The sequence below is a fragment of the Corvus cornix genome, chromosome 8 (assembly GCF_000738735.6).
Source record: "Corvus cornix cornix isolate S_Up_H32 chromosome 8, ASM73873v5, whole genome shotgun sequence".
NCBI lineage: Eukaryota > Metazoa > Chordata > Aves > Passeriformes > Corvidae > Corvus > Corvus cornix.
In genome coordinates, this window is record NC_046338.1 from 31,547,419 (window position 1) to 31,560,406 (window position 12,988).

At 59.1% G+C, this 12,988-nt stretch overlaps 1 protein-coding gene across 1 annotated transcript; it reads left to right on the forward strand.

The window, feature by feature from the left end:
• The first annotated feature begins 6,051 nt into the window (after positions 1-6,051).
• Positions 6,052-7,003, forward strand: IER5 (immediate early response 5). The gene is given in 4 exon segments (XM_039556529.1): positions 6,052-6,236; positions 6,239-6,376; positions 6,379-6,525; positions 6,528-7,003. Coding segments are annotated over 4 exon segments (705 nt in total). The 5' UTR covers positions 6,052-6,202; the 3' UTR covers positions 6,914-7,003.
• Positions 7,004-12,988: the final 5,985 nt, after the last annotated feature.

Here is a 12,988-nt window from a genome sequence, read left to right on the forward strand (position 1 = left end):
GACTGCGATCCCTGACTGGGCATGCGGACAAACATGGAAAAAATGCCATCAAATATGGCATAAACGAGCAAATGCAAGGTGGTAATTCATAGGAAGATGCAGGGTGATTATTGAGAATGAGGGTTGTTCTGAAGAGAATTAGTTTTCCTCTTTGCAGTGCATGGGCAGTCATTTAATGAAGATGAAAACAGGAAATGAAATTGAGGAAAGGCAGCATTGCTTTCTGCAGGATGAATCCTTGGGATTGCCTGCCATGGGATGCCAGGGATGCTGAGAACTTACATGGATTCAAAAATAGGTTGTTAAATTGCAGAAGCAGTGAGGTGCTGGACTGCTGGAGTCCTTGTTATGGGTGAAATTAGAAGGAACTTTCCCCAGGCAGCCTTTCCCTATAAACTTCCTCGTTATCCCTGTGTTCATGGATAACCTCCAGGCTCCAGGCTGTCCACAAACCATGAGAAGGACAAGGTGGTCAAAGGAAGGCCCTTTCAAGAGGGAAGGGGCACAGATCAGCAGGAGCAGAGACAGTCAACGCCTGCTGGCGTGTTTTATTTCGCAGTTTTCCTTGGTGGGAGGAGGGATTTGACACGGAGAGGATCTGCTCTGCCCTTGCAGAGGATCTGCTCTGCCCTTGCTGCTCTCAGCGGTGGCTGCTGCTCGGTGCTGTGATTTTCTGGCAAGTCCCAAGGTCGCCGGTCCCCCCGGGGGACCTCGAAGGAAGCAGGGAGCGGAGCAGGCAGCTCCATGGCTCTGGAGCATCACTGTGCCACCTCCCCATCCCGCCCAAGCGGGCAGCAGCCGCTCTGAGGACACATCTGCACGCTGGGACGTGCACGGGGCTGCCGCTGTCATTTGCCCGATGGCTGCAAGGAAGGTGACATTGAGATACAGGGAGAGGGGGAAAAAATAATTAGGCTGAGACTCCTTTGGGCAGATGAAGTACCCTGCGGATTGCCGAGCGGTGGCTGCGGCTGGCTCCGTGCGGAATTGCTGTGCTTAATTGGAGGTGTTTAGCCCCAGTCGCCGAGGCTGCCGCCTTCTTCAGCTCAGAGTTCGCTGGGGAACAAATCTCTCCAGCGCAAAACATGGGCTTTGCTAGGCTGCATCCCAGGGCTGTCCTGCTTCTTTATCCCCTGGACACAAGGCAGGCTTTGGAAGTGGCACAGGATCCATTGCAGGCATATCAGAGAGGGAAAAAACCATACAGGAAGGTGGACTACAATAGAAGGGTTGTCTGATAGGAAACCCCAGACAAATAAATGCATTTTTTTCCCCAGGAAACCCAAACCAGGACCATAAACCTCTGAAAGATGTGAGGTCACGTTTTTCCAAGGGAAACAGCTGCCTGAAGAAGCTGATAGCTGGGAGTGGGAATTTTTCCCCCCTCTTTGTGTTTGGAGAGGCTGCTGGAGGAGTAGCAGGATATCTGATGGGCAGAGGGACAGGTCACAGTTCTCCAGGGAAAGAGAGGGAAGTCCCAAGCCAGAGTGAGGGAAGGGAATTTTTAAATCATTTGTGTAGGGGCAGAAGGGGGAATCCCAGACCACTGGTGAAAAAAAAAAAAGAAAAAAAGATGTGTAGGAGAGAGTCCTGCCTGCTTGGGACATCAGCACTATAATCTCTGCTGTGGGAAGGGGGTTTTAACCCTGGAAACCCCCTTTGCTTTCTAGTACATGGCAGTGCTGCAGGCTCACACCTCACTGTGGTTTTGGGGCGGGTGTCGCAGCGCTCTCAGAAGCCGAGGGAGCTGCTTCCTCACCTTCGGGTTTAGGTCTGTATTGATTTGTTTGTATTTGTTTCGCTTGTATTTGGCTTTCATTCATAAGCGATTAGTGTTTGGCTCTCTTGGCTGTGTTTTGGGACGTTTCTCAGCTCTTCTGACCTTATCTCCATCAAGGATAAACCAGAGCAGTTGGGAACCCTGGGGGATTAGTTACCAATATCCGATTGTGGCAGGTCCAGACTGCGTCCATGTGAACAGTTGATTTTTCTGGAAAAAAAACCCAACCCCAGACAACCTCCCTGCTCTTCCTCCTGAGCTCTGCCTGGGTGCCTCACAATTTAGATGTTTATTCCCATCCAGAAATTAACTCAAGCTGTGGACAGATTCCCATTTGGAAATGTTCCTCCCTGTCCTGTTGCGTCAGCAATCACTGGGGACGCGCCTGAATCTCCCTGGGGCTTTGGCTGTCCTGAAGCTCTGTTTTTGCTCCAGGCAGCTGTTGGTGCGAAGGCTTTTGCCTCAGCACCACTGGTGGTGAGGGACTTTGGATTGATTTGTTCTCATCCTCCTCCAAGGAAGGGTCTAACTCATGGACCCTGGTCCGAACTGAAGAGCGAGGGGTCCGTGCGCTGCAGTGGCACTAGGACAGCCAGCATGTGCTTTGAGGAGACCCTAATTTCACCGTCCATCCTAGCCGGAGGGTTTTCCACTCCTTACTGCATCTGGCTTCCTTCTCCCTGGGGCCTGGGCCGCACATTTGGTGACAGCGAGGGGCTGGCGGGTGGCTGGGGAGGGGGACAGGCGCCGCTGTCGGAACAGGATCTCGCTAACCACATCCTCATCCCGCGGCCGCAGGTCGGGGTGGCCGTGCTGGGCGCCAGATGGCCGTGCCGGGACGGGGCGCAGCCGGGCCCGGGGGCTGCAGGCAGCCGGCGCACAGCCCCAGCATCCCCCGGCCAAGATGGCCAACCGCACGAATCCCCAGCAAGCTTCCCGGCGCCGACCTCCTCTGCTCGGCGGCGAGGGCGAATTTAAACGCCTCCCAAAAAGCCGGTGGTGTGCGCAGCCCTCTCCAATTATTAGTTTGTACCACAAGCTGCTTCCTCCCTCGAGCTGCTTTCATGTCGCATTGTTTTCCTTTCCAGGTGGGGCCGTGGGCTCCCCGCTGCCCAGCCCCGGGCTGCCTCCTCGCCGCCGTGCCGGCCGCGCCGCCGCCTGCAGCTCTGCTGGCGGAGAGGCCACCTTTGTCTGTCTGTCTCCTGCTGCCTGCCTGCCAGCCTGACCGCCCTCCTCCTCCTCCTCCTGCCGGAGCTATTTCGGGAAACGGCAGCTGAGCCGGAGGATTGTTAATTGTTCGTCAAACCCCTTCCAACCCGGCTGGATCACATGAGGAGATTAGAGAGTCCGGTCACACCCTTTCCCTCCGCCTCCTTCTCCCGTATCCCCCGCTGACCCGCAGGGGTGCGGGGCAGTGTCCCCGCCGCGGGCAGATGGAAGGACGGGGGGTGCGTCCGCCTCTCCGGGATGCAGCTCCCAGCGAGGCTCCCACGCCAGCGCCCGGATGGGGAACCACGGGGATGCCGAGCCGCGGAGGGCGGGAGATGGCCCCGCTCCGAGGGCGGCCCCAGCGGGGTTCACCGCCAGCGGGCCCGCTCCGGGGGCAGGCAGGAGGAGCCCGGGCAGCAGGAGGCCCCGGGCGCAGGCACAAGGCAGGCAGACAAAGCCACCCCAGGCGCTGACGCTCAGAAAGCATGCCATGTGACTCGGCCTCAAGTTAATAAAGCGATGACACTGCAGCCCGGGAGGGAACGGCGAGGGTGCCGACCAAAAATACTGCCCTGGCCTTGCAACCGGCTGCATGCCCTCTGCCTGCGGCTGGCTAGCCCCGTCCTCCTCCGGCCGGGCCTCTCCCGGGGTCCCTCCGAGGGAAAGCGAACCATCACCCCATCTCCTTGCGAAGGGCACGCGGAGCAGGCAGGGGCAGGGCAGATGTCGAGGCAGGGCTTTGGTGCCCCGGGAATGACGCGCTGATGGTTGTGCCTGACACCAGGCATGGCGTTGGTGGGTGAAACCCGCGGCACTGGGTACAAGCCTGACGTTCTGCACCTCTGCTCCTCCCTGCCGGTGCTCTGTCTGAGCACTCAGAGGGATGCGGGACTGCTCAGTACCCATCCCCGTCCTGGCCAGGGCAGGGGGAGGCTGCTGGCCCACCTGTTCCTAGGCAGGGTAGCAGCCAAAACGCAGTGACTGGAGAGAAATGGTGCCTCGTGCCATCAGGGTGAGGTGGTGAGCGGCAGAACAGGTCAGTCCGCTCGGATCCAGGTATCTTCACCCAGCAGGGCTCCCACGCCGTGCCTCCTCCACCTGTGCTGGGCTTTTTCCAGCCGGTCTGATGACTTTGCACTGCTGCTTTTCGTCCCTGAGCTGGGATATGCCCAGCTGAGATGTATCCAATCTTTCTGTCCCAGGTTACCTCTGCTGAAGACACAGGTGCTCTGATCCTGCAAACAGCAGTCCCGGCGCTGGTGATGCATTTCCCAGGCCACGGCCGATGCTGTGCCGCCGAGGGGACACTGGTGGTGGGCAGATGTGCTGGCTGCGGGTGAGGAGCCGTGACTGCAGTCCCAGGCACGCGAGCCCAGACCTGCCCTGGCTGGTTAGACTGACCCGAGGGCTTAGGACAGGGTGTTGCTGGCCCTCCGAGGTGCGGGGAGCAGGTTTGGCGGGTCTGGAAACCCTCGGTTCCCACCGCTGGAGCTCGCGTCCCTCCGGCCTCCCACGCCGGGTGTGGAGGGGACAGCCCCGCTCCCTGCGGCCAGGAGAGGCTCTCCCTGGTCTGGGCTAAGCTGGGCTTTTGCCTGTGGGACTCCTTGCCTGTGGGGAAAGCTGGGCCGGGCTGTTTTGGCTGGTGTTTGGGCTGTGTGGCTGAGCGTGCTCTGGTCTGGTCACTTCAGATGGAGCATGGCAGGTTTGGCGGAGGACGGGTGGGCATTCTGAGATGCCAACACCCAGGCTGACATGCCATTGTGTCCAACACCCAGAGAGTGGCATTTGAGGTTTTCCATCTGTGTTTAACCAGGAGGAAAACATATATTTGTCCTGAGTGTGGTTGGTTTTTGTTTTGTTTGTTTTTTGAAGAAAGGCTCTTGCTATGTCAACTATATGTTGGTGTGGCTTCATCTTCACCTGTTTTTTGTTACCTCTGTGACCAGCCACCCCTTTGTCCTTCCAGAAAGCCAGGACATGGTGACAGGTCCTGCCAATAAAACATCATAGGCTGTGGCTTTCTTTTGGGGGAGTCCGTGGATTAATCCCTTGGGAAAAAAGGGATGGAAGCAAGTTATGTGTCAGCTGGGGGGTGGAAACTGATACTCTGGGGCAGCACGTTGAACTTCCTTAATTTTAGGCCCTTTCACTTCTTTTCTGCTTGCAGATGGTGGCTAGTCCTCAGTGGAAGGAGGAAGGATCGCACTCCAATCTCTGAAATGCCCTCCAAGCTCTCCTGGAGGCTTCCCCAGTGCCTGGAGCTGTGTCTGGGGGTAACTGCGCTGTCCCCTGTGGCCCCCAGCCACCTGACTGCTCCTGCTACCAGCCTTCACAGCTACAGCCAAGTGAGGTTTCGGTCCCCAAACAAAGTGCTCCAGTTTGCCATGGTCCCTGTCACCCTTGGAGATGCTGGTGGCCTGTCGCCCTCCCCTGTAGCCCTTCCCACCCCTATTTATCCTCCCTTGTATCCCTTCCCAACCCTGTTGTGGATTTTCCTCTCTGCCACGGGCTTTCTGTGAGCTTCACTGCCGGACCCGTGGAGCAGAATTCCGCCTGGCAGCTGGGTAGGCATGGCTTTCTGCTCCACGTCAGGGCAGATTTTCCTTGAAAGACTCAAAGGCACACGTCCCCCTCCAGCCAACACCAGCACCAGCTCCTTCTCCAGCACGGTAAGGTACCAGAGACGGGCTGAAACTGCAGGAAACATTCCTAGCCTGACAAAACGGGGGCTGCGCTTGGTTTGATTTGTTTCATTCGGGGATTTTTTCCCCCCCCCAGGAACGTTTCCATGTCTTTGGCCAAACCTCCCGGCGCTGTCCGCCGCTCCGCTCGGGCCCGCGGGGGAGCAGCGAGCCGGTGGTGCCTCCGCCCCGCGGTGGGCCCCACCCCGCGCGGCGCGCTGGCGTTGCCGCTTTAAGAGCCCTCTCCGCGGGGCGAGCTTTCGAACGCGCTGCCCTGCGCTGCCATTGGCCGGCGCGCGCGCGCGGGGGCCAGCCGGCGGTTGGAGCGGCCGGCGGGCGCCCTGATTGGCCGAGGCGGGGGCGGTATAAAAGGCGGGCGGGCGCGTGGGCTCGCTCAGTCTGCGGCGCGAAGGGGCGGCGTGCGGAGCGGGGCTGTGGTGCGGGTCCCCTCGGCCAGCGCGGATTTTTTTTTTTTTTTAATTTTTTTTTTTTTTTTTGCCTTTCTTCCCCCCTTCGCCCACCGGTTTTCCCCATGGAGTTCAAGCTGGAAGCGCATCGCATCGTCAGCATTCACTGGGCAAGATCTACAGCGCGCGGGGCCAGCGCGGCGGCCTGAAGCTGCACAAGAACCTCCTGGTGTCGCTGGTGCTGCGCAGCGCCCGGCAGGTCTACCTGAGCGAGCCGGGCTGCCCGCCCGAGCCGCCCCCGCGGCCGCCGGCCACCCCGAGGAGGAGCCGCCGCCCCGCACCGCCGCCTGGGCGGCCGAGGAGCCGCCGCCGCCGCCCCCGCAGGACGAGGCGGGCACGGACTGCCAGGGCCCCCGGCCGCGGCGCTGTTGCTGCGGCGAGGAGAACCGCGGGGCTGCGCCGGGGCCCCCCCGCCGCCGCACTGCCCCCGCAAGCGGAGCGCCGGAGAGCGCGGCCAGGCGGGCTCCCCGGTGAAGAAGCCCCGCCGCGAGGAAGAGGAGCCGCCGCCGCCACCACCGCCGCCACCGTCGCCGCCGGGCGAGCAGGAGGACATGGAGACGGGCAACGTGGCCAGCCTCATCAGCATCTTCGGCTCCAGCTTCTCGGGACTGCTCAGCAAGGAGCCCAAGAGCCGGCGGCGGCCGCCCATGGACGGCGGCGAGGCGGCGTCGGGCACAGCGCCCGCCGAGGCGGCGGCCGAGCCGGGACAGATCTGCTGCGACGAGCCGGTGCTGCGGACCCTCAACCCCTGGAGCACGGCCATCGTGGCCTTCTGATGGCCCGGCCGCAGAGACTGGCTCCCCGCCACGGGCCGGGGGGCCCGGAGGTGACACCCGCCCCGCGCCGCGGCACGGGAGGGACCGCGGGGCAGCAGCGGCAGCACTTCCCCGTTCCCCGCCGGGTCCCGGCTGCCGGCACCCGCCCTGGGAGCGCCCCCGGCCCTGCCCTCCCGGAATTCCCCTTCCCGGCAGAGCCGCCGCCCTCCCCGGCGCCCGGGGGAGGCTCCTCGGCTGCCGCCGACCCGAGGGGCGCTCCCGGCGGGTGATATTTTAAGCTTGGAAAGTATTAAGTTTATTAAATAAAGTCTCTATTTTGGAAAGGTTTAGGTCAGAACTATTACATGGTGCTTTTTAAAAGTGTTTATTGAGAGGAACGAAGTTTACAGACGCTCTGACGGAAAGTCCTTGAGCCTGTTTGTTAGGCTTGGTAACTCCCGGTCTTTGTTGTATAAAGGCTTGGGGCTCCCGTAGGGAATTTTGTACAGTGTTCTCCTTCAGTGATGTATCATGTTTTGTATAAAATGTAATTCTACGTGTACAACACGTATTAAATATTTTCAACTGTATGAGCCTAGTTCCTGTTTGTGCCCCGCTGGCTCGAGGGGGAGGAGGGCAGGCAGTAACCGGGGTGTGGTTCTGCATGTCTGTGGCTGGATCCACCCAGCCTCGCCAGAGGCTTGGGTGGTTGGAGTCCAGCTCTTCTGGGAGCTGGGGAAGAAAGGGAACTTATGTCAGGGTGCCTGGAGTCCTTCCCAGGATCTTCCAGGTGCTCCCACTGCTCTTCTGGCTACAGCCTGCCTCTTCCCGGGGCTGGAGCTGCCGTGGCATTTTGAGGTCTTGCTCTGAAAGTACCTAATGTGCAAAGTCACTGTCTGTGGGTGGAAAGCGGTTGCTAAATCCCCGAGGAGCAGCTGGGTGCAGTCTGACCGGGCCTGTGGCACAGCCGGCCCGAGCACTGGCCTCCAGTGTTGCCTGCTTGGAGCTCTGGGCTGGGGCTGTGTGAGTGGATTCTACCCAGTAGAACACAGCTACTGCTCTGCAAGAAGTGCTTTTCAGTGCCTCCTCTTTGCTGTTACTTGCAGAATAGTTCAAATGATAAATATCAGGAGGGTTTTTTTTTTTTTTTCTCTTCCATTATCAGTAAAACTATAACTGGGTTAAAGTTCCTGCTTTAGGGGTGGGGAGGAAAGTTTGGCCTCGGCTTCACAGTGACTGGAGTGCCCCAAGGCGTTGTAATTAGACTGAATTGTGGGGGAATTTTTTTTTTTTTCCCTTGCTTCTTGCTAGAAGATTCACTAGAGGCTTCTCTGCTCCTAATTAATGAACTTTTCAACTGAGAATTGCATCTCTGGCAAGTCGAAGGTGTTTGTGTGCTGTGAAATGCAGCCTGGAATATCTGGCTGAACCTTGGGAGCCTGTTTAGGGTAGGAGATGAGAAGTGACCAGCACTAGGGTCTCTGCTCCCTGCTTTCTCTATGCTGGAATAGGTGTGTGGGGAGCGGTGCTGCCCCAAACAGAGGGCAAATGGGGTTTTTACACCTTGTTTCTGTGAGAACTGGAGGTGTTGGGCTGGGTCATCCCAAAGGGATGGGGGGAAGGGGAGAGATTAGGAGAAGCTGCCTGGCCTGGGGTGGCTGTGAGGCAGCTCTACTACTTTGTGTACAATTTAACAGCTCCCTATGCTTAGGTAAAAGCAAAAGTCCTACCTTCTTAGTTTTCTAGGTAATTGCACCTAATGGTGACACACAGTTTCAGTCTGGTAGATGACACAAGGAAAAGGGGTGTGATGAGACGTTTCCTTTCACTTGCTGTCCTTTGGGAGGTGATGGGAAGGCACTGTCCCTGCTTCACTTGTACAGGTGCTCTCCAGGAGAACCCCCCACTCTCACTCCCCTCACAAGGGAGACGAGGTCACCTCAGGATCTCTCCAGTAAGAGGAGAACAGGAGAAGGAGGATGGCTACGGAGGACTATGCCCCCAGCTCTCCTGCTCCCTCAAGAAGCACTTTGCTCTGAGGGTCAGAAGCCAGGCTCGAGGATGGAAACAGCCTCCTCCTCCCACACCAGCACAGCTTCCCTCCCAGGGCCGGGGGGAGCAAGTTTGTCCTGCTCCTTGTCCACCAACAGTCTCCGTGGAAGTGGATGGTTTTGCCCAGCTTCCAAATCCTGAAATGGGATGGGGGCACTCCTGATCTTGGCATTCCCAAAGGTTTTCTGGGCATCCAACCCCTGGAAGATCACCTGGTCCTACTGGTTCGTGTGGCCCTGGTGTCCCTACACAGACAAGACCCAACCTCCCTCTGGCACAGAACACCCAGCAGCGCTCGTATCTTCTGTCTTCCAGAGGAGAGTTGTGCAACAGCTTAATTGCTGCTGGCCTCTGCAAACAGGACAGAGGCTGCCCACAGATGCCCGCACAGCTCCCTCGGGCTCGTGTGACCTCCCGTGGAGCTACCTGAGGTGAGCCAGTTCTCCCTTCCCGGCTCACGGCCACGGAGCCGTGTCCCCGAAAGACCCGGCCCAGCTCCATCTGCTGTGCCGACGCACACCTCGCCTGCTCCCGTGGCTGTGTTTTCGTGACGTGTGGGGTTTGCTCCCTGGGATGTGCGTGTCCCCGGGGAGCCTCTGGCTGCTGTGGCTGAGGGGGACGGAAAAAAATGACGGAGATGGGATGGCTGCTGGTGAGCTCTGGTTAAAGTTTCCTGCTCTGGTGAGGGGTCTGGACCAGACCAGCCTCAAATCTAAAAAGATCCTTAATAATGACACTGTGTTACTTTTGGAACCAATTTTTCTGCTCTGATTTAATTTTTACTCACCCAGTACCTTTTTTTTTTTTTTTTTCTCCATTCCTATAATCAATTTTACCTGAGCTGGGTCTATTTTCCTTAACTCATCTGTTCTGTTGTGTTGCTTCAACCCTTGGACTTTTTCTTCTACTTGCAGTGCTACAGAGATGAGGGTGAGAGATGGGACAGCTGAGCAAGGACAGGGAAAGAGCTCGAGCTGAGGCTAATGACCCAAACTCACCGCCCAGGCAAACGCCGAAGGAGGGAAGAGAAGTGCATAAATAAGCCAGATAAAAATAAAAACTTCCATCACTTGGGAGAGAGGGTGACTCCTATGGAAAGTGCCTCACCGGGTCGAGGAGGATATGACTTAATGGGAAGATGGCAGGATCCTACCCTTCCTAGAATAGTAACGAGCTGCTGGAAGCACTGTCCTCGGCTGCTGCCCTTCCCCCAGTTCGGGTCAGGTCCCGTGGGAGAGGAGAAGTGCTGGGAAAATCCTTTAGCACAGCCAGAGGGTGGGATAGATGCTGGCAGAGGGAGCGTGGCAGCTGGGCTGCCAGGGTGATGCTTGGAAAGGAGGGCGGGCAGCAGGCTTTCACTTTTCTCCTGCTGTAATCATCCAGGAGCAATCCCTGGTTGCAGCTCCGGGCGGGTGAGCTGCGGCTCTCCTCAGGGACACCTTCTGGGGAGAGGAAATGGCTTAAAACCGGCTCTCGCCAATAAGGGAGTGTCAACGGTGTGAATCGTCCCGGCCTTCAAAGGTGTCTGGCCCGGGCCAGGTGCCAGCAGGAGCTGGGGGAAGCCCTCGGGGCTGGGAGCCGACGGGCAGCCACGGGTTCGCAGGAGGCTCCGCGTTTCACTCCGGCCGCTCTCGTTCCCTCCTGGCCTGATGCAACCCAGCATCACCCGCCCATCCCCTCCTCTCCTGGGGCAGGGGAAGGGGAGGAAAGTTCTGCACACTCACTGCGGCAGCATCCTGTGTCAGCGCTCAGGAATCCGGCAAGCTGCTGGGAGGAAGGCGGGAGGCAGGCCAGCAGCGGGGGCTGTGCCTGCCGGGGCCTCTCCCTGCCTGGGGAGCCCAGGCACACGGGAGCATCCCTGGGGGCTGCTCCTCCTGGGGCCTCTCTCTGCCCAGGGAGCTCGGGGGCACCAGAGCAGCCCTGGCGGGAAGCTTCGCCAAAGGCTGAACCCCAGGACCCCCTTTTTTTGGGAAGGAGGGATGCGAGGGTACTTTGGCACAGCACTGCGCATTTAAATGACAGTTCCAAAGGCTGACGAGAGGCACGCCTGGATCCCCCGTGCCGCTGCGGGGCTTGCATCTGTCTCCAATGTACTGTGCTTGCCGGCGATGCTCTGCCAATATATATTTAGGGTGGGCGTGGGGACCCCCCCTCCACGATCCCCGGCGGGCTGGGGGGTTCTGGCAGGGGGGCAGGGAGAGGCTCCGTGTTTTCCTGGGCAGGGTGGTCCAGCCCAGGGGGAGGGGGAAGACGGTGGAGCTTGCTGGCAGGGCTAAGGCTCATGGAAATCTCCAGGGCTTCTTCCAAGGAGGATCCTTTGAGATGTTGGGAGTGGGGCAGAGAGAGGAGTTGGCACCACACGGGGATGGCTGGAGTGGGGAGAAGCTGGCTGGAAGGTGCCCAGGGCTGCCTTGGCAAGGAGGGGTCCCCAATGGAAGGGAGCTATTCCAGGCCAGCGCGGTTCCCGGAGGCAGGGTCAGGGCCAGGCAAGCACCGGGATGAGCGACAAACACAAACAACTCCCTTCTCCCGGTCTTCTGGTTGTGATTTCTGCTCCTGACATGCAAAGCCTGAGGGGCCCCCCTCCCCTCCCTCCTTCTCCCCAGCTGGGCGAGGGCTGGCCTGGCAGCCTAATGAAATGCAGAGCTGCTTGGGAGAAGCGGGGGGGCGGGGGGGGGGAAAGGCTCTGTTTGAGGTTTTGTGCCTCTGGTTTCCTCTGGCCCGCTCTCCCAGCGGGGTGATTTATTGGTGATGGAGCCTGGGGAGAGGGGGAGGGAAGGGCTTAGAGCTGCAGGCAAATAGTCATCGTTTATTTCCCAAGCACTCACGCGAGGCAAAGGGGGAAAGGGGGGGAGAGGGAGGTGAACTGCCTGGGAAGGGGCTGAGGAGCATCATTTACTGGAGCTGAGCTCTCCCGACTTTCTCCCAGTTGCTCTGAGGTGATGCTTGAGCGCTTTGCACACCGAAGGACTGTCTTTGAGGTGGATGCCCTCCCCCTCTATCCCAATTTTCCCACTTTCCCTCCTTCCTGGCTTCTGTGCCGGCCGGGCAGTGGGGTGCTGAGAGCTGCCTGCGGGCATCTGGGCTGGCTCTTGTGGCCCAGCGCCCACTCCTCCGTGCAGCCGAGGGGGACAGCTCATGCTTTTTCTCTTTGCTGCAGCCGCAGCCAAGGAGGCCAGCCAGACCTTTCTCCACCAGCAGCGGTACTGGTTGTCACTGACCTGGTTCTGGGCACCTGTGTGCCTACAAAGGCACTGACGTGCTGTGACCTGCCTGGCTGCCGATGGATTTGCTGCCTGCAGCTACCCCGGCTCAGACCAGCCTTACGCTTAAGCCAGACTTTAGGCTCTGCCGCGTTGCTGCAGCACTGCCAGCAGCGGGTGTCCCTGTGCTGCGGGATGCTCCGGTGTGCTGCTGTGCTGCACGGTGACCTCCTGCACGGGAGAAGCAGCCAGGGCTGTCTGTTTTCATGCTCGCTGCTCTGGTTGGGAACGAATGTGGTTTCCTAGGGGGAAGGTTTCCTCCTCCTCCTCCTCCTTCTCCTCTTCGCCTCTGCTGACAGCGTCTGACCTCAGCTGTCGTCCCTGGTGGTGCAGGGGATTAATCTGAGCCTCGGGACAGGTTGAGGCATGTCCAAGGCGGAGGAGAGCTTCATGCGTACAGACACAGAGGAAGGAACAAAAACAATTCCCAGGGAAATATTTTCCTGCTGCTTTTCCTGGCAGTGAGCAGAGCGGGAGGAAAAGACCTTGCTTTAAATTGCTTGCAGGAGAACTCCAGCCCGGGATCCGCTTTCCCTTGGCCTCCCGCACCCCGTGAAGCTCAGCCCCCACCCCAGACACGCAGGAGGGATGGCACAAGGGGTGCTCAGCCCCCCGAGGAGCCGCTCAGCATCCCGGGCTCTGCTCAGACAAGGATTCCCCCGATTCCCGCTGCCTGCCAAGCTCCGGCTGCACGGAGCCAACCCGGAGCATTTGGAAAGCGAGGGGAAGGAACCTCCCCACCCCGGAGTTGCGGCAGGGTCCGCTGGTGGACTCTGCCCTT